We start from the raw sequence: 21,174 nt of genomic DNA on the forward strand, positions 1-21,174 counted from the left end.
TCCTGTCACGGTCGCCAATTTGTGAACTGTATTTCTTCTTCTATTTAAGGAAAGGATTATAATTTTGGAGACTTTTGGATTTCAATATTTATTCGAGCAGAGCTTTTGCTTCCAGTTACAATATTAGAATGCTGCCGTGCCAGGAGGACAGACCGCTTATATGTGTATTGATGATAAGACGTCAGAGATCAGAGGTGGCTGGACTCCGGATTCAAATATGTATGGATGATAAGACGTCAGAGGTCATAGATGCCTGGACTTCAGGTCTAGATATGTATGGATGATAAGACACCAGAAGTAGCTGGACTCTAGACCTATTTACAAAGTAGACATAAATTTTCGCAGAGTCTGGCTCGAAATTTCACATAAAAAAATTCTGCAAGTCGAATACATGTTCGGGCGGAGTTTCGTGCGAAATTCGAGAATGCAGTACTGCAAGTTCAGAGACATCTTCGCACGGAGCTTCGCTCGGAATTTGAGATGAAAAATTCTTCAAGACGAATACAATGTTCGGGCGAAGTTTCGTGCGGAATTCGAGATTTAAATACTGCAAGCGGAGAAAAATAAACGCACGGAGTTTCGCTCGGAATTTGAAATAAAAAATTATCAAAGTTTAATACAATTTTCGGACGGAGTTTCATGTGAAAATTGAGATAAATAAAACTGAAAATTGAGCTGAATTTCCGGGCGGATACCCGCACGAACATAGCATGAAGTCAGCGCGAAAAAAGGTTCCAAAACGACATGTGAAATCCGCCTGAAATTTACGCGAATCCGCTCGGATTTCGGGCACATTTCTGCAATTATTCATACAGTTTAGCGGGTCATATGGCTGCAACCAATTTCAGTAAGAAGAGAAGTTTTCAAAAAATTAATATTTTCAAAATTAAACGAACGAGTGAGCATTGTTTGATTTTTTTTAATGTGCTAATTTTCCACCGGAAGAAGTGCCCAACGAAAGAATAGGCTTATCTTCGAAACCAATTCTTTTTTATTTTCTTAACGATTGACACTTGTATTGTATTTCATGCAGACGAACATATTTTCTACATTTTTAATTCCTCTTAACGCGATCAGTACACTGTAAAAAAAGGTTGTGGAATTTTACTACGCTAAACGTATGTAAAAAGTGGACTCACGCGCAGCGGCGTGACATTAGTATAAAAATATATAAAATTGAACAAAAGTTTAAAATTCTCAACTGAACTGAAATTTAATATCTGACGTTAAATAAAGCAACGGCTAGTGGAAAATTTCTCCAAAATATTAACCTAACCTCAAATACTTAAATTATTAAGATCATATTAAGAATATATTTATAATTACGCAAGCGTATATGGCATAACATTTATAACTTAAAATCAGTCACTCGCATTTATGCTTTCGCCGTAAGTGTACAATAAAGTTTGCAATATAAAATGTACGTTCGCTCATAACACGCGAACAAAAGAGCGAAAAAAAGCTCTATCGCGAAAATTACACAAATGTGGAATATTATACGGACGAATCTGAAATCACTATAAAGTGGAGAAATTTTCGTTATAAAATAGAAATTTATACGCGGTCCGTAATTTCACCAGTTTAGGGAATTTTACTATATTCAGCGTGACTCCTTTTTTTACACACTCTGAACGTAGTGATTTTCAGCACGTCGTATGAATTCATGCCAAGTCATAGAATTAAATGTATAAGAGACGTCATTCTACACTACATGCGGAAATTTTCTTTCTAACCTGTAATTTTAATGCATTTAAAGTGACACTTAATAGGTGTAAATTTACACTTTAAAGTGCAATTCTAAAACGTATTTTTTACAGTGTAGACACACCTCTCATGCTTATTTTTAAGTGCATACTTACATGCTGTATTTTCGACTTATTTAATTCCTCTAATAGGTCCAAAAAATATATGTACTTACATAGTTTCTATACCGCCGTGTGAAACGTCAGTTTTACCAATTTAAATTTTCTAGTCAAGTTTGTTTTTAATTCCATACTTACATGCTTTATTTTCATTCACTTTAATTCCTTCTAATCTGCCGATAAAATATGTGCACATGCATAGTATCTATTCGTTTTTGTGGAATATAAGTTTGGAAATTTCAATTTTTTGTCTGCCATAACTGTTGAGTAACTTCAATTATGAAATCTTATATTGTTTAAACAAACTATAGATTTAATAATATGATCAATAATAATAAATTCATTCAATAATGTTGTGTAAGGTGAACAAAATTAATTCATCCTTGAGCAGAATTATACTAATATTGTTTGACAATACTACAAATTAATACTATTAACATAATTATTTTATATTTATAACTGATCGATTAAAAGGACTAGGTTTTTCGTCTTCGAGGTTACATTATTCTCTGCCTTTCTAGTCTTTCTTTTGCATTCCATAATTTTTTTAATACCTCTCAATACGCTTCCATTACATTTTTCTAAGTCTATTAAAAAGAATATATTTTGCTTTTTTTCTATTCCTTGGTGGAACTTTCGATGGAGGAAAATTCACGTATTAAGACTGTTGGAACGGTGCGCACAAAAATGGCAAAATCTATGAGACACTCAAAACTTGCCAGCGGTCACTGATAATTCGGTTTTGAGCTTTTTAAATTAACTTATAATATTTTCCCGTCACCGAAAGGGGTTCCATGGTTGTGGGATATGCGCTTGCTGTCTGATTTTTCGAAACAAATCGCGTGAAACATAACAAATGAGAGTAAAGTGGCTAACACAAATATACGAATGGAGACCAAAGGTATTTGGCGCTGATCGATCAACGTTACTTGATCGTACTACCAAGCATGTGTACCGTCGGTAAAACTGTTATAATAAAAATGCGATTTGTGTTTTTTATATTATAACTAGTAGTCTTGCGGCACCATGGCGCGCGCCTATTTATCTTTTTATGGAAAAGAATAAACCAAAAGCTTATCTTTTTTATGTTATACATATTTAATTAATGTTACAAAATATTAGTATAGAATAACAGAAGGCACCAAGGGATGTGTTCTGTACCTGAAACTGTAATTAATCTTTTATCATAGGATTTTAAAAAATTTTATATTTTTTGGTAGAAAATTAAATTGAACTATTTTATTCGAAGTGAGGTTTTTTTTATTGAAAATTAATTTACACCTAATATTGATGAATAGCATTTATTACAATTTTGTAACTCACGTTGATGATAATCATATTCTTTGAATAATGAATTTTTCATTTTTAAACCACAATTCTTATCAATCAATTTAGCAAAATTTGTGCACGCGCATTATAATAATAAATTTTCTTATAGGTAGAAAAACACACGTAATTAGCTTGTTGCCACTTGGTAAACTCTCCCCTGAAAATCTTGGTCAAGTCTCCCCTTTAAAATCTTTCATTTAAATTGAACTAATAATTATTGTATTTCAAATTACATTGAAATTAATGGAATTATTTATTAAAAATGACACTTTAAACCAATAAATACTTGAAAACTTATCATTTGGGGTAAAGGTATGTGAAAAATGTGGTTTATGGAGGTAGATGGCGGGGAAAGGTGTTATAACTATTTTACAGAAAAATAGTCTTTTGACTTAAAAATATAAGGATTGTTACACATTTTTTGATTTCCTAACTGAAAATTCTTTATTTGTTGAAAATTCGTTTTTCTAGGTGAAAAATTAATAGTTTTAGTGGAAAACTCATCTCTTTGGTTAAAAAATTTACTATTTTTTTTCAATCCTTTTTTTCCGAAAATAAATTAATGTTTTGTGCGAAAAAGTGACTTTTCTACTTTTTCTTTAAATTCGAATCTCTTGTGGAAAATTAACCTTTATGATTGAAAATTCGTATCCTTATTTTTACTATGCATCTCTTGGCAGCATCTGCATTCGTTGAAATATCAAATGTTACATTTCCTATCCAAAATCCACATTTTCAGTTTAAAACTTCAACTACTTTGTTGAAAATTTACATAATTGTTCGAAAATTAAACTCTGGTTAAAAATTTAAATAGTTTGTTGAAATTCTTTCTTTTAAGATGTTCACCACTACGTTTTCATTGGGAATTCTTTTTCTTTGATGCAACTCTTTTTTGTTAAAGATTAATCTTTTTTAATTGTAAATTTGGCCATTCAGTTTAAAATTTATATTTGTAGGTTGGAAATTTAAGCATTTGGTTAAAAGTTAAACTATTCGGTTGTAAATGCAAATCTTTCATTAAAAAGCCAAATTTTTAACAAAGTCATTTACACTGAAAATGAAAAAGTTTAATTTCCAGATTAAAAAAACTGACGAATTTTCAACCAAATAGTTACATTTTCATTCAAACACCTAACATTTTAACAAAATAGTTAAACTTTAAAATAAGTAGATAAATTTTCAACCAAAAACTAAAAAATATAATTATTCTAAAACAATAATGGCTGAATTGAACCAAAAACTGCATTTCAAGAAAATTTTCAAGTGTTTAACCAGAGATAAATTTTTAACTAAAATAATGAATCTTCAACCAACAAAAGTAATTTTTAAAAGGTCGTTTAACCTAAAAACAATTTCAATTAGTTTAAAATTTAACCAAGTAGTGGAATTCAAACAATTTTCAGTCCAGACAGAAAAAAAATCAACTTAATTGTTGAATATTTGCAACAAAAAATTTCATAAACTCTTCCTTTATAGTTTAAAAATCAAGTAATTGTTTGAAAATTCGTCTTTTTCGTAAAACATTAATCTTATTGGTGAAAAAGTAATCTTTTGAACATAGAATTTATTTTACAACGAAAAAAAAGTTCTCTTAAAATTTAATCTAAAAACAACATAATTTCTTTCCTGATCAATTTAGCGACTCGAAGTGCAGAACCTACCTAATGTTAAATGGATTCGATCTCCTTTGAAATATTTTTCATAGCACCGTTTTTTTGTTGTCGAAAATAATTTTTTTTCAACAGAAAATTCAACTATGACATTCTTAGTAAAAAATTAAATTTTTAAATTAAAGTGTGATCTTTTTTCGTTAAAAATCTAACTAATTGTTGAAAAATTTATGGATTTTGTTAGAAATTCGTCTTTTTTAGTAGAAAATTAATCTTCTTGTTTGAAAATTCATCTTGCTGATTGAGGATTCAACAATTTTTTGAACAATTCTTATTTTTTCAAAATTAATTCATTGAAGTGAAAATTTAACTTTCCATTTTTGGTTCAAAATTTATTTATATCTTTAATTACACTCTGGTGTGGTAGAGAACTCAGATATTTTCTTTTAATTAAACTTATTTAAATTGAAAATAATATTTTTAACTAAAAACTGAACCATCCCATTTTTTCGTTAAATATAAAGTTCATAATTGAAGCTTCATCTGTTTCTGTTTAAAACGAACATTCTTGATTGAGAATTCAACTATTTTCTTTAAATTTATACACACAAATACAAACACACACACACACACATGTTTACGAAAGAATCTGTCAAACAAGAAGGTTGATGGATACTCGTCCTATGACATTCATTAATAGTTTTAAAAATGTCAAATAAGCCTGGTAATACTAGTACAAAGACAGATTTAAATAACATTAGAATTACGCGTAGTCAAGTACAAGCGAGTCCCGAAATTGCCAAAATAGTAAAGGAAAATAAGGGACTATCTGACCCAACTAAAAGAAACCGAACCAATAAAATTCAATACAATTTCTCCCAAATATTGCCTACAGCAAGTGAAAATCTTTCTGGTACGAATGTACCACGTGTTCCGAATCTTGAATTCTTGAAAATCAATAAACAAGCATCGCAATTTAGTAATACGCTTCCAATACATTTTGTGGGAAACCAAGATAAAAGTGTAATAATTAGTTCAAGTAATTCCACTCATCACGATCAATTAAGCGAAACTGCCTTCCTTGATGACGTTAACCCAATAAATTCAACAGTTTTAGAAAACTCAGATTTTGAAAATACTATAATAGACGAAGAAATTCGCGATTTCAATCTTGAAGGTGCCGCTTCACTAAAACTTCAATCTTTTTATAACAAGACAACTCGCGAAAATACAGAAAATAATTGTCAAGTTAAGGAAGAGAAAATCATAAAATGTGCAATAATGGACAAACACATCCTACCTTTGACGGAAGTTTAGCTGCAGACATTACTGATTGTTTCTTGCGCAGGTTGAGACCGGAGTTAGAATCAAGAATAAAAAAACAAAGGACATTTAAAGAAACGGTAGACGCTGCCATTGAGGGAGAAAGAAGGTTATCAGCTACAAAAGCATTACGGGAAGACGGAAGATTTAAAATATCTCATGAAACTGGAAATCAAGAAATTAGCAATGATAAGGGATTACTCAAATCAGGTAAAATATCTATAGCACATGAAGAAATAGAATTAAGATGTCAAATATTTGGAAAGAGGGGTCACGCGGCCCCCACTTGTCGCTTTCTAGGTCAGACTCAAGAAAACTTCCCCAACCGTAGCTTCCAAGGCCAGACATGGAAAAAGCCGCCTAGCCAATAACGAAGTCAACGACCGAACCTCAGTGATCCGTACCCTACGTTTCCAAATCAGGGAAACCCTTAGCATTTACGACCAGCAGATGGTCCACCGTATTCGACTCCGCCCCAAAATACATCTTACACAGGCCCCAGGCAAGAACGAGATAATCAGGGTCAATGGCAATCAAGACGGTACAACCAAAATACTAATATTTATAATAATAATAATAGAAATTGGAACCAAGGTCAAAGACAAAATAATAATAGAAATTGGAATCAGGGTCAAAGACAAATAAATAATTTTTGGCCTCGTTTTGATCCCCCACAACGAAATTTTAATTCCAATAATAATACTTGTGCGTATTGTCACAAACCAGGACATTTTATAAAAAATTACTTTCAAAGAATTAGAGATGAGGGCGAAAACTCAAAACACTTTTCTCAAGAAAATACACAACGCGGATATTTAAAACAGGGAAACGCGAGAAACCCCCTCAAATCAGGGTGCAACGAGGGAGGTTACAGCTACCAAGAATTAAATGCACCCATTGTAATCAATAAAGAAGATCCAGAAATTAAAACACCAAAAGTTAACCTAAGTATAGGAAGTTCGATAAAATTTGTCCTTCTAACTGTTGAAGGTTTAAACAATCCTGTGTGCATGATGGTAGACAGAGGTGCAGGGCCTAACTTAATCAAAAAATATTCTATTCAGGATATTTTATCTATAAATAAAGCAGAAATAATTCGATTAACAGGAATAAATAGCCATCCAGTATATACTTTAAGACAAGTTGGATTTAATGTTTTTGGATATCTAAGCATTTTTAATGTGATTCCGAACGAGGCACCCGTAGATTACGATGGAACTCTAGGTTCAGAATTTTTCTCAAATAATGACGTTAAAATTAATTATGAAACAAGAACACTTGAAATAAAAGGTCAAATCTTTCCTTTTATAACCGATGAAACTATAACTATACCAGCCAGATCTATTTCAGATTTTTTTGTAAAAATTAAAAATCCAGGAAGAAGGGAAAGCTATGTACCCAGATTATTAGTTGAAAATGGTGTTTTTTTAGGTGATGCTTTAGTAACCAATAATGATGGTAAGGCATAGGTGAAAATAGCCAACGTATCAATGCAGTCAAAAGAAATAAAGATACCACTAGTCACATTAGAAGAATTTGAGGAAATGAAAAAACAATCTGCGAGTTTCGATGGGTCAAATAATTATACTCTTATCGAAAAATCTCCTGATCAAATTTTTGATGAATTTATGCTCTTAGACTCAAATATTGATAAAATTTGTTCTATATATAATATCAATGATGAGGACAGATTCAAACATCTTAGAAGTTTACTTAGATTAGATCACTCACAGGCACAAGAATTAAAACATGTTGACAACCTGATGAACAACTCGAAGCCACAACTGTCCTTGAACACCATATCCCTACAACGGATCATATTCCCATCGCTTCACGTCAACACCGCTTTCCTTCGATTCACAAAGAAGAAGTAACTCGCCAAGTCAGTGAGTTACTTCATAACGGTATAATTAAACCATTCCAATCTCCATACAATTCACCTGTATGGATCGTTCCAAAAAAGGTTGACTCGCAGTGAAATAAGCGGTGGAGAATGGTGTTAGATTTTAGGATGTTGAACGAATAAACTATTGGTGACTCTTGCCCTTTACCAAATGTAAGTGAAATTCGGGATCAATTAGGAGGAGCCCAGTATTTTTCTGTATTTGATCTTGCATCGGGATTCCATCAAATCAAAATGAGTCTCAAAGATGCCCACAAAACAGCCTTTTCTACACCTTATGGCCACTATGAATTTGATCGGATGCCTTTTGGGCTTAAAAATGCGCCGGCTACTTTTCAAAGGCTTGTGGACCTTGTTTCAACCGGTTTGCAACGTACAGAATTGTTCGTTTATTTAGACGATATTGTGCTTTATGCCGATAGCCTCGAGGAACATGAGAGGAAATTCATGGAATAAGAAATCGACTTCGTAATGCCAATTTAAAGTTACAGTTTGATAAATGTGAATTTTTAAGACCTGAAGTAGTATATTTAGGACATATAATTGACAAAAACGGAGTTCGCCCTGATCCAAAAAAGGTACAAGCCGTAAAAAATTTTCCTGGCCCAAAAACTCAAAAAAATATCAAACAGTTTTTAGGTTTAGCAGGATACTATCGTAGGCTTATTGAAAATTTTTCTAAAATCACTAGCCCTTTAACCCAACTCTTAAAAAAAGATGCACCTTTCGTCTGGGAAAAAAACAACAGATTGCTTTTGAAACATTAAAAGCGAAATTATGCGAGGAACCCGTCCTCATACGTCCAGATTTCCCAAAACCATTTGTAACAACTGACGCGTCTAGTTATGCTATTGGGGCAATATTATCCCAAGGTGTGATAGGAAAAGATAGGCCCATATCTTTTGGATCACGAGCCCTTAGTGACACTAAGCGGAAATATGATACTTATGAGAAAGAGGCACTTGCAATTTTTTATGGAGTAACCCAATTTCGTCCTTATTTATACGGACACAAATTCACTCTTGTGACCGACCACAAACCATTGGTTTGGTTTAAGAAGTCTAAAGACCCTTGCTCGAGAGTAATCCGTTGGAAACTGAAACTAGCGGAATATGACTTCGACGTTGTTTATAAAGCAGGAAAAATGAATGTGAACGCTGAAGCGTTATCCAGGAATCCTGTCGAAAAAGAGGAAAATTGACATTTTAACGGAGAAAATATTATAAAAGAAAATGCTTACGTCAATAAAGAATCTTTAGATGAAGCCTGTGCAAAACAAAATCCAGTTGACCTGCTATGCTATGAAGAAATTAATTATGAAGTAATAGAAGGAAAAGGTCAGGGAAAATGTGAAGATCCTGTCCTTAAAGAAACAGAAAATGATTTAGAAATTATTGATAGCTCGGATTCCAATTCTGAATTCGAATTAAATGAAAAGTGCAGCAGATTATAATTCTTTCTGTGAAGGGGAAGAAGAAGAGGAAAAAGAACAGGATATTTACGAAAATTTTGAATTGACTCTAGATATAGAAGATCCATTGGACGATATTAAGGTAAGAATGAAATTACCCGTCCTCCACCCAAACCTCTCCCTGAAGAAACTGATTCAGTCAAACTGAACATTTTACGACGAAACATAATTGAATGCCGTGATCAGTTATGCATGAGGAAAAACAATTATGCTTATTTTTTAGCAGCTGAAGAAAGTCCACTTGATAACGGTTCAAGAATGCTTCAGAAACGAGAAGAAATGCCAAAGTTTCCAAATTTACAGGTAGAATTACAAAAGAAATCAAGAAGGGTCAACAGTATCATATTGCCCTTCCAATTAAAGATGAGATCAAAAGTAATCTTTCTTAAAATTTTAAAAATATAAAGTCAGCGATTTATTCATTGAAAACAATGGCAGAAAAATTAAAATTGACATCAATTAGCTTAGCGAGAACCGCAGAAATTAATTATGTATCTTGTCAGGAAATACTAGTCATTTTAGATTCAACATTTAAGGATTGAAATACGTAAGTTATAGTTTGTAAAGGACTTGTTCAGTATCTCACTAAGGAAAGAAAGTAGAAGTTTTAGAAGAAACCCACTCTTCAGCAATAGGTGGACATAAGGATGTCATAAAAACATACAACAGGATACGTCAAAAATATTATTGGCCTAATATGAAGCTTGATGTTCAAAGATTTATTCAACAATATTTGCAATGCCAATTAATAAAGTTAGTCAGGGTTAAAACTAAGAACTCTATAATAATTACAGATACACCGAGCACAGCTTTTGAAAAAATTGCTATGGACGTTGTAGGCCCTCTACCACCAACTACGTTAGGAAATGATTACATTCTGACTATCCAAAATAATTTTACTAAATTTTGCAAAGCGGTGCCAATGCCTAATCAAATTGCTAGCACTGTAGCTGATGCTTTCATAAAAAGATTCATCTGTATATATGGAGCACCAAAATGAGTATTACCCTATATGGGAAACTGCATGCGAAACTATATAGGATACTATATGAAAAACTATATAGGAAACTATATAGTAAACTATATTGTAATTTGAGACCGGATCCTATATAGTTTCCCATGCAGTTTCCTATATAGTTTCCTATATATGTTCCTATGTGGTTTCCCACATGAATTCTTATATATTGTTTCCCATGTCTATTATATTTAATTTGATTGTTGGCTTCAGAATTGTAAAATATCTACATTTTGAAAATGGAATTTGAAATTTGAGCGATCGGGAAGGGTATATTAGAAATTATTCGTGCAAGAAAATGAAATTCGGTTCTTTACATTTTATTTATCTCCATGAACATAATAAACTTAAAATAACAATGGAATATACTTGAAAAATATAATTGGTGAACACTATAGTCTCCTCCTTACTTCGTTAATTTTGTCTGTAAAATATTTGTTTACTAGTTTCATTCTAGCTTTACGTTTTAGCCCAGTCACACCAGCTTCAATTATTTATTCCTATACCAAATCTGCAAATAATGAAAAGTTCGTTTATTATAATTATAATGAAAGGAAAAATCTGCTTATTGCACACAATGATAAATAAAGTCTAAAAAATTGATGATTTGAAAGTAAAACGTTGCATAGTTCAGTTATGGCTTTGTAAATAATCAAACTATTTGAAATTGAAATCCTACATAAACAGAGGAACTATTTGTATAATTACGAAGTTACAATTTCAGAGGTCTGAATTTTGAACGCAAAAAATAAAAAATAAAACATAAAAGGGGCCAGCTAGACTGTCCCTATATATTTAAAATTATTTCCTCAAATTTCGGCACAATTTTTAGATTTATCAAATTATAAAGTGGTCGAATATTAACTATGTAATTGGTCACGTGACACTCTACTAAATGACCTTAAAGATTCATAATCTATACCTTGTACAAGCGCAACCTTTTCCGGTGTCAGCTCTTCTCTATCGTTATTTCTTATTGTACTGTGATTTTCATTACTGCGCTTTACTTTTGACTGGTTTTGGCATTTATTTTCAGAATCTCCGTACCCCAAAATATCCGAGAAAGATCTCTCACAAATTTAGAGTCGTTTTTTCGCTGCATACATTCTCAAACATCTCTATGGACGTGATAGTTTAGACCAAGGTATACCTTTTGGATACAAATATTTAAAATGAAAATATTATTACGTAAATATTATTACAGGTCTCGCAGTTCCCAGAGAATATAAATAGCACATATTTTGCTTTTTTATTCCTATAGGGCACGCTTTCACGCTTAAAGGGTACCCGTTTTTTTTTTTACAAAAATGGGATATTTGATTTCTACTTTACGTCTATTAGTAAAATGTTTTAAGGTTCAAACAGATTTATGAGTGATTTTGTAGTTATTTTGAAACCTACAACTTTAATTTAAACTTCGTTATTATTTCAATTTTTTGTTATTTCCAAGGCTTTAATTTAAATTTATAAAGTTTTTGCCGTTTTAAACTTTAAATAATCAAAACATTAGCGGTATCATTATGAAAAACTTGGATTAAAAATCTTTTTTCCGATATTACAATTTTAAACTATTTAAATTCAAATCAATTAACTTCATTTAGTTACGTTTTTTTAATTATCAATTGAAATATATTTATACCTAAATGTTTTGTATTAAAAGTAATTCAGAATGATTTCAGAAACACTTTCTAAGAGACAATCATGGGTCTTAGAAGATGATTACTGTCCTAAAATATAATAAAGAAGATATTTTAAGATATTTTAAGATATAGAAAAAATGCAAGGCTTAGACGCATTGATTTTATAAAAAATTTAGAAAATTGGGGTATTGACTGAATATAGGCGTCTATCAGGACCAAATATTGAAAATAGTGGACTTCAGAGACAACATGTGAATATCAGGTACAATAGGGAATATTAGGACTGAACTTTAAGACCCGTTATTAGAGTAGAGGATTGATGATATCATAGATACTTACGCGAACCTCTTCTCCTAGGATCAAACGCTCATAGTTTGCAATGACACTCAAAGGACGACGTGAATTTGTCGAATTTTCTGGTCCGTCATTTCTCCGTAGACTATTATCCACAGAATCTGCTAGTTTCCTTTGTATATTTCTGACACCAGAACTTGTATTTGGTAATGGCTTTGAGGGGATTTGAAGAGGAATTTGTAGACCCATGCGCTCTAAAAATAATTATTTCGAAATTCGAAAAATGCAAAGTTAAAATAATTTTTTTATCAATACAGCAAACATAGAAAAGAATTTAGGATGTTTTGTTTCAAGCTCAATGACTTTTCATTAATATAAAATGTTGTTGTCCTGTGCCTCAATTGTGTATAGAAGTTTCTTTTTAATTCAATGTTTTTTTCATATTTAAGGTAAAGTAATTTAAAACATTTTTTTCAAATTGGTAATGATTCCCTTAGCTTATATTATGTTCAACAAAATTTGTACTACCAACCGTCATCTCCACCTAAATCGAAACTTTCTGAAATGTGAATAGTATCGACAGATCCTTCTGTTATACTTCTATCAGCAGTCCTAAAAGCTATTTTTGCATCTTTCAATTCATTTCGGCGTAAATATGAATTTCCTAAAAATATACGTAATTATATGATATTTCTAAAGAAATTGACATTTTTATACTTTTCCAGTATTAAGATAGGGTATGGATGATTCGATAGTTAACGGGAGTACTTGCCAAGGTTTTCTTGATCTAAATTATTCTCCTGTTCTTGTTCTAAAACTGAACTCTCTGTAAATATACAGACATGTGAAATTAAAGAAAAAAGAAACAAATGAATTATTTAATTTGCACCAATAAGTATGATTTTCATAATTTATGAATTAATTGATATACTTGCCATTGTTTTCTTCACTTGAAAAATTATCCTGTCTTTCAACTAAATAAGAAATTATTAACTTTGGAAAAAAATTAGAATACGAATGATTAGAAAGTAAATGTACATACTTGCCGTTGCTTTTATCTCAATGATTATTCTCAAGTACATCCCTCTCTTCGCCTTCTGACAATACCGATGATGCAGAATCAAGTCCAGTTCGGTTTTTCATGAGTGCATCGTGTCTTTTCAAACTTTTATTATTTTGTCGTTTTTGCGCTTCGAACTTCGCAACCTCAACTTTTCTCTTAGTGCTCTGAAAGAAAGGAAAGGATAGTCTAAAATTTGAAACTGCGATTTAATTAATAGTGAAGGTAGGAACTGCGCGCCTACAAAAAATCGTTTCGTATTAAGTAGTTCAAATGTATCCCTTTCATAATTTCTCACAGAACTCGTCTCATGTTATTCTAACCCGCCCCGCCCCCACAATTCATTATTGTTTCATTCCTTGTCCATATTATTTATTCAACACTTTCTCCTGTCCTCACTTTCCCAGGCCATTTTTAAAGGAATTCTTTGAAATCGTTTAAAATATTATAAAATCCCGTAAAATTGTATGAAATCCGATTATATTTCCTGAGAAATAGGAAAACGTATTAAAATACCTTGAGAGCTTTCAACAAGCATTACAATAATTGAAACCCTCGAAAATCTTGTAATATCCATTAAAGTCTATACAAATATTTAAAAGCCTCATTTATACTTGTGAGGGTTGTCGAAACAATTTTTTCATGGGCGGGCTCACCGAAAATATGTTAAAAAATAATTTCGAATTTAGTATAGTCTAGAATTTATAATATCAGTACATAAATTTTGTTGGGAAGGCTGCGCGCACCCAGCCCACACAGCTCCGGCGTTCCTGTTACTTATAGATCCTGTAAAATCCTTCTATATATACACCGTAAAAAATTAAGCTATGGCAGAGATATTATTCCCCATTATAGCTAAACATTTACCTGAAAACGAACGAAGGAATTGAGAAAGATCCCTGGATCTACTATCTAGCGAAACCACTGCCAAGGGAACGGGCTTAGAAAAATTGCTCGCAAGCTTCATAAGGCTACGCGAGTGAACGCCCTCAATATGAAGCCAGATCGAGCCAGGGATATTGTATAGTCAAACCTCTGATAAGTATAGCTGTAATAGGGATATTCAGAATAGGTGTCTGAAGGAATTATCGGAAGGGCGCTGGTGCATTGTGGGAGCAGCGAAATAAAATGGCGACGGTCTAATCGGGCACAGTGACAGTTCAGATTTCCTTTGGACCATTAAACGCTTTTCACAACTTGAAATGTGCGCGAATGTTAATATTAAATAGAGTTTATGATGCGGTAATAATAATTTACAATTGTTTCAATTGTAGGTGATAACTATATTGAAATATCAAGAAACGCGATAAAAACAACAAACTTGACCTCCAAATGCATTATACGGATTTCAGGGAAATTCATTTTCGCGATGCCAGACCAAAGATTGGCTACTGTAAGTTAAAATATTTCTATAACAACTAAATTGTTTTTCAAATCTAAAGATGATAAAATTACACATAATCTGTCGAAAATAATAAACTCTCCAACTTAGCAATTTTGTCAAATTACTGATTTACGAAAACAGTTTACATAAAGTAACTAAATGTTTAACTCTTTTAACTAAACGTTTTACCTAATCTAAACGGACACTTTCTTTGAGTTTAATATATTCTCGATTCACTCGTTCGCGTCAAGAATTTTTTTGCGTGTAGAAAACTTCCACGAAATTCTTTAGAACACTATTGAAATTAATTATAAATTCTTGGAAATCTTTTTAAATTCCTTAACATTTTTTAAATCCTTAAAGCCTTGAAATTTCTCGAAACTTTTTAAAGCTCTTTAAAATGTCTCGGATTATGTTTTTAGAATACGCTAAAATATTTTTGATTTTTTGAAATGACGTTATATTACTGAAATCTATTGAAAAGTCGCAAAGATTTTTTCAAATATTCAAAAATGTCATAAAATATTTAATATCATTTGAAACCCGTTAAAATTATTGAAATTCTTTAAACTCTATGCTTTTTAAAAAAATTTTGTTTAGAAATTTTTGAAAATACACTAAGATATTTCATGAATTCAATAGTATTAACTCATGGCTTATTGAAAGTAATGTTACTATAGTGATATTTTTATTTTGAAAAGTGACTTCAGTGACTTTATCTGTGAACAAGTTGACTAAAAAGTGGCTTGAGAAACAAAATTTACTAAAATTGACTGTATGACAGTTTTTGTTATTCTTGAGAGTTACTTGAAGATCTTCTTACAGAAATTCCCTGAATTTTTGCAATTTTTTCCAAAGTATTTGCAAACGAAAGCAAGAAAACTTGTCGAATATCCCGGTGTTTTGCGAGATCCTCGGATCAATTAAATGTTGAAAAATCAAAAAACTTGTTGAGGAAATTATTATTCTCCCGACAAATATGAATTTTTCGAAAGATAGAAATCAGCGGGTAGCAGACGACAGCATTTGAACGGTTAGAATCGTTTGCTAATTTATTTTTTTACTCACAATTCTGACATAATAGAAGAATTCTCGAGACATAACGGGTTTCCAAAGGCCCACTTCTTGATGATGGTCTCCCCAAATATTACGAAATACGTTGCGAAATGGAGAAAAAAGCAGACAAATTGACATGCCCTGTCTGTGCCTTTGTAACTGTATTTGTAATCACCCACCAGGCTAGCTGTCAATTTCACGCCAATGCGTGAAATCGTATCTCGAGAAAACATAAATATTTTTCAAATATCATGGGCTAGAATTAAAAGTAACAAGTCACAAGTTAAATTCAATGTACAAAATTCAATAAATTTTTTTATTTTTTGAAAACTTCTCAGATTGTCTATTTTCTTCGAATCTTCAGAGATATCACGATTAGATGTAATTCGACGTGGAATGTCATGAGCCTTGCAATATTTTTTTTAAGTTTCTGGCTCATTTTTTGAGCGAATAGTCATGTTTGAAAGTCAGCAGTAATTTTCCCTAGGACTCGCGCTGGTCGCACGAATAATTTCTGCCGATATATATTTTTTAAATATTAATGTAAGACTAGTAAACAGAAAAAAACTAACACCAAATATAATAGAAATTAAATGCGTCATATAATTTATGAACGATGACCTGGTACAAAGACCCGCTTAGAAAACTTGAATTGGTTGGGATCCGTCTTAAATCTTTTATCTTAAGGCCATGTGACGAGAGGGTCACGTGACCAAACCTGGTCTTCGATTCTTCTTTCCCAACTTACGTCTAAACGAAATGAGATATCACTCTGAAAGTTTGGAAAATGAAAGAGGAGATAATAAAGTCCATGTTTCTACTTTGTTCCGGTGGAAATTTTGAGAATTTTTTTTTAAAGAAAATACCAGTGGAAGTTTTCTTTCCCAACTTACGTCCACACAAAATAAGATATGGTGTTAAAAATTTGCCACGATAAATAGAAGGCATGCAAGGATATGTCTCTGGTCCAAAATAATTAGAATAGTGAAAAAAGTTTTTTTTTAATTACTGTTTTGGAGAAATACCGACCGTGCTGTCATCAAACCCTGCAAGCAGTTTTTAATGTTGTAGATGGGCTAGTTATGAGGTTTATATTGATCAAAGTGGGGCAAAACAACAAAAATAGCTCACGAACATTATGCACCAATAATGCAAAAACTAATGTTTGCATTTGAAATGCAAATAAACATATTTGGTCTGACATACGTATCAGTCTGGTATCAGCTGTGTCAAAGCAGCACTAGCGCAGCGAGGAGACAACTTCGAACTTCTAGGGGTCTATGGGTAAAACAGACTGCATGATTACCGTCAGAGAAAGTTAAAAGTCAAACTTCTGCTGTAAAACCTAAGTATGTCCGTCGATAATCATTATTTGGATAAATAAACTTTTTTCTTCCTCCAACTCTTTGCAAGGCCACAAACGATCCTTCAATATTTATTAACATTTCCCGAAAAAAATATCCCCGTTATTTTAACTTGTATTTTTCAATATGGGTGAAAAAATATTGATTTCAGGGCTGGCTTGATCAGCTGTTATACTCATCACATGGCCTTAATATTAAATATTTGTTAGCCTCCAATTCTTGACGCTTCCTAATTTTTAACAATGCTGATACTCAAACGTATGTATTATTCAATAATGATTTCGGTAGCACGTTTAAATCATTTTCTAACATTTCAGGTTGAAGTTGATGAGGAGAATTTCTTTTTGGATGCATTGGAGGAAAATGATGAGGATGGTTTAGGTTTAGCTGAAAGTGGCGAATTTCCATTCAAGAAGTGTTTTTCATCGCTTGATGACATGGTAAACAATGAAGAAATCTAATAACCAGTAAATGTTCCAGTTAACAAAAATCGAAGTGAAATAATACTTATGATTGTAAAGTATGCAATTGTTCATGCTTTGTCCTTGACCGAAATTACAGATTTATTTATGTTAATTAACTGTGATTTTGCGTACCATATTATACAAAACACCAGGTATTTAATCGACAAATTGTTTTACCCGAAAAATAGTATGGAACTTCATGCGACATGTCATAAGTGTGGCGGATACATAGGTAAATTTAGAAAAAAAGATCACTTTCTGAAATGCAAAGTATGCAAAATCAATATTGAGGTTAAAGACTACAAATACAAAGATTTTTTGTCACTTTAGATGCATCTTCACATATATCAAAGTTGATCGAGACAAATAGTGAATATAATACTTTTGTTGTCAGCGAAAGAGTTTACAAAAAAGGTTTAATGCCGGATATTTATGACGGTAAACTTTACCGCGATTTTGTAAAATGTTTAAGTCCGGCTGACAAACACAACTATACTACTTTAATCTTTAACACCGATTGGGTACAGTTATTCAGCAGTTCAGCATATTCTCTTTGGCCGATTTTTGTAATGGTAAACGAATTACTGATGCACACTAGAAGAAAAGAGCTAATTCTCGTTGGTCTTTGGTTTGGGAAAAACAAGCCAAATATGAATGTCTTCCTCGGTCCGTTCGTAAATAATATGAATGCTCTTGCACGAAAGGAGTCCATTGCAAGATAAACGACGAAGAAGTTAATGTCAAAGTTTTTACTAAAGTCTGTTGCGTTGATTCTATAGCTCGCACTCCACTTTAGGGATTTACCCAATTTAATGAATTATATGGATTTAATCAGTGCCTCCATCCTGGGGAGTGCGTTAAGAATCCGAATAAAGCTAATTCTCGGGATTCAGGAAATATTAAGTATCCTTTGCAAAATAAGGTTCCAAAGAATAGAAATATTCAGGACACTATAGAGCATATGAGATTGGCATCTGATTCGAGGAAACCTGTTTTTGGGGTGAAGAATCCACCTCAATTGATAAATCTGATTTCCTTTCCTTTTTTATCTGGATATGGATCCGACAGTATGCATTTGGTTAGCGGAATAGCTAAACCATTTGCTACGATGTTGTATGGAAATATAAAGAAAGGAGGATTATTTCCCAAAACTATGATTCTTAAAATTGATATTGCTTTGATTAATATTAAAGCCACCCATCAAATTGTCAGGTTAACTCGTTCCTTTACAGAAAAAGAATTTTGGAAAGCGCGAGAATGGGAAAACTGGACTTTGTTTTTTAATATGCCTATTCTATCAAATGTATTGCCGAGCCATTTTGTCATACATTGGGCTTTATTCGTCAAAGCTATGTATCTACTGATGAAAGAAGAAATTTCAACTTTTGAATTAGACTTCGTCGACCAATTGTTACATGAGTTTGTCTCAAAAACTAAATTTATTTATTCTAAAGCAGCCATGACCTATAACGTACATTCACTTCTGCATTTAGCTAGTAGTGTTTATCATTGGGGTCCACTTTGGGCTCATAATGAATTTAGCTTTGAATATGGAAATGGTGATTGCTAAAGGTATTCATAACCAAATTTATCGGCGAACTAGTCTTAAAGACAGTATGTTATTTCTGAAGCATGCCCTACATCAGCATTGTTCACATACTGTCAAACATTTTCATAATCAAATAGGTACGTCCCTTGTTAAAAAATCTCTTCAAATTTCTAAAATAAGATACTTCGGTAAAGCATCTCAAGTAGATAGAATTTGGATAAAAAATTTAATCTCTCCGAACAAGCTGTTACATATAAAAAGATTGTGAAAAAAAGTTGCTTGCATGTGTCATCGATGGAAGGCAATAAACGATCTGACAACTCTTTCGCACAATTAAATAAAGAGTCTTACACACAGCTGGTTAATTTTATAGCAGATCCCTGTACTAAAAGTGAGTACACACTTGTTAAAAAAATTAGCACTACAGACTTGTTCAATAGACGTTGTAATATGATTCGGAAAATAGTAAAAATAGATACTGAAACTTCTGTTATTTCTACCAGCGATATTTATAAAGTATGTGTGCACGTGCTATTCGACAAGGATAGTGAGTACTAAAGCGCTGTTCCGAATTCGTATCATTACTAACATAAGTCTGATAAAGTAAAACGAGCAAACATCCGGAATATTTTATTCTTATTTATATTTGGGAAACATTTATTAGCTAAATGTACAAATAAAATGAAAATTTTATAATAAATTATGGATTATATATGTCAATCTAAAGTCTTGCCTTAATTGGCTGGAAAATATTAAGTACTTCCTTGCTTAGCTGGACAATTCGAAGGCCAGCCGTGAGTGGCTGGAAAATATTGAGTTTTGCCTTATTAGTAAGCTGGAAAATCCTAAGTAAATTTACAATATTAAATGAATCATAATAGTAATTTTTTTTGTTTTAAAGCCCTAACTGTTTTCCATATTCGCTCTTCTAGGAGTTATAACAAAAAACTGGGCCAATCGAAAAGGCACCCCCAAAAACCCCTCAGATAACATTTTCAAGGGACAATGGCATACCATCTAAGCGTTCATGTGTTAATACGCTAAATTGAAAATTTTCATTTCAAGGTTAGCCCACTTGTAGTGTGGAATTCAATTATTTCACGAAATATCAACGACTAAATTGGCTGCTCCCAGGATTAGGTGGGTTAGCCTGCTTATGATTTGGTAGGGGTGATTTCTGGGTTTAGGTGGATCAGCAAGTAGGTGGTTTAACCCACTTGTGGCATCGAACTTCATTATTCTAAGAGAAATATGCGACTAAACTTACTGTTCCCAGAGTCAGGTGGGTTAGCATGCTTGTGGCTTGTTAGGGGTGATTTCTACCCTTAGAAAACGGCTTCTGTAGAAATGAAAAGACACGGGTTCCATGTTTTTTATTGTTTTATCAATGTGCAAAGTTTGGTTCCAAACGACTGTACGCTTTTTTGTTGGTATTTTGTGCGGGATTCTTTGTTCTTTTTTAAAGGCCTAAATTGTGGCCGCCATATTGGATCTTCTAGGGGTTATAACAAAAAACTGACACCGGCAATAGAAAGGGCAACCTCGAAAACCCTTGAGGTAATATTTTGAAGAAAAAATATCGTACCGTCAGCAATAGAGAATGCGTTGTATAGATATGAACACCTCAGCGTTAATGGGTTAAAACGCTAAAATAAAAAATTTCAAATTACAATATTTTAGTGAAAAATAAAGATATCCTAATAAATCCAAGTAGGTTTGAAAGGGGAAAATTAGTGCTTTCAAATTCCATATTAGCTTTGTGGTCGTAATTTTTCTTGTACAGTTACATAACCTCAAAAACAGCTAAAAACGCGTTTTTTGCACTTTTAGGTTAGGATATCTTGAAAACC

General features: G+C 32.3%; 2 protein-coding genes across 2 annotated transcripts in view; both read left to right on the top strand.

Moving 5' to 3' along the window:
• Positions 1–18,704, top strand: part of LOC117178735 — a 29,352-nt gene extending 10,648 nt beyond the window's left edge. Inside the window, exon 5 of the mRNA XM_033370166.1 lies at positions 17,629–18,704. Within this exon, the coding sequence (XP_033226057.1) occupies positions 17,629–17,692 (64 nt within the window). The 3' untranslated portion in view covers positions 17,693–18,704. The remainder of the gene's footprint in view (positions 1–17,628) is intronic.
• On the top strand, positions 18,345–19,962 carry LOC117178736. The gene is made up of 2 exons (XM_033370167.1): positions 18,345–18,449; positions 18,572–19,962. Exons 1-2 carry the CDS (start codon positions 18,345–18,347, stop codon positions 19,343–19,345), a joined length of 879 nt encoding a protein of 292 aa, XP_033226058.1. The 3' UTR covers positions 19,346–19,962.
• The last annotated feature ends 1,212 nt before the right edge of the window (positions 19,963–21,174 follow it).

Source organism: Belonocnema kinseyi, chromosome 8 (genome assembly GCF_010883055.1).
Source record: "Belonocnema kinseyi isolate 2016_QV_RU_SX_M_011 chromosome 8, B_treatae_v1, whole genome shotgun sequence".
Taxonomy (NCBI): domain Eukaryota; kingdom Metazoa; phylum Arthropoda; class Insecta; order Hymenoptera; family Cynipidae; genus Belonocnema; species Belonocnema kinseyi.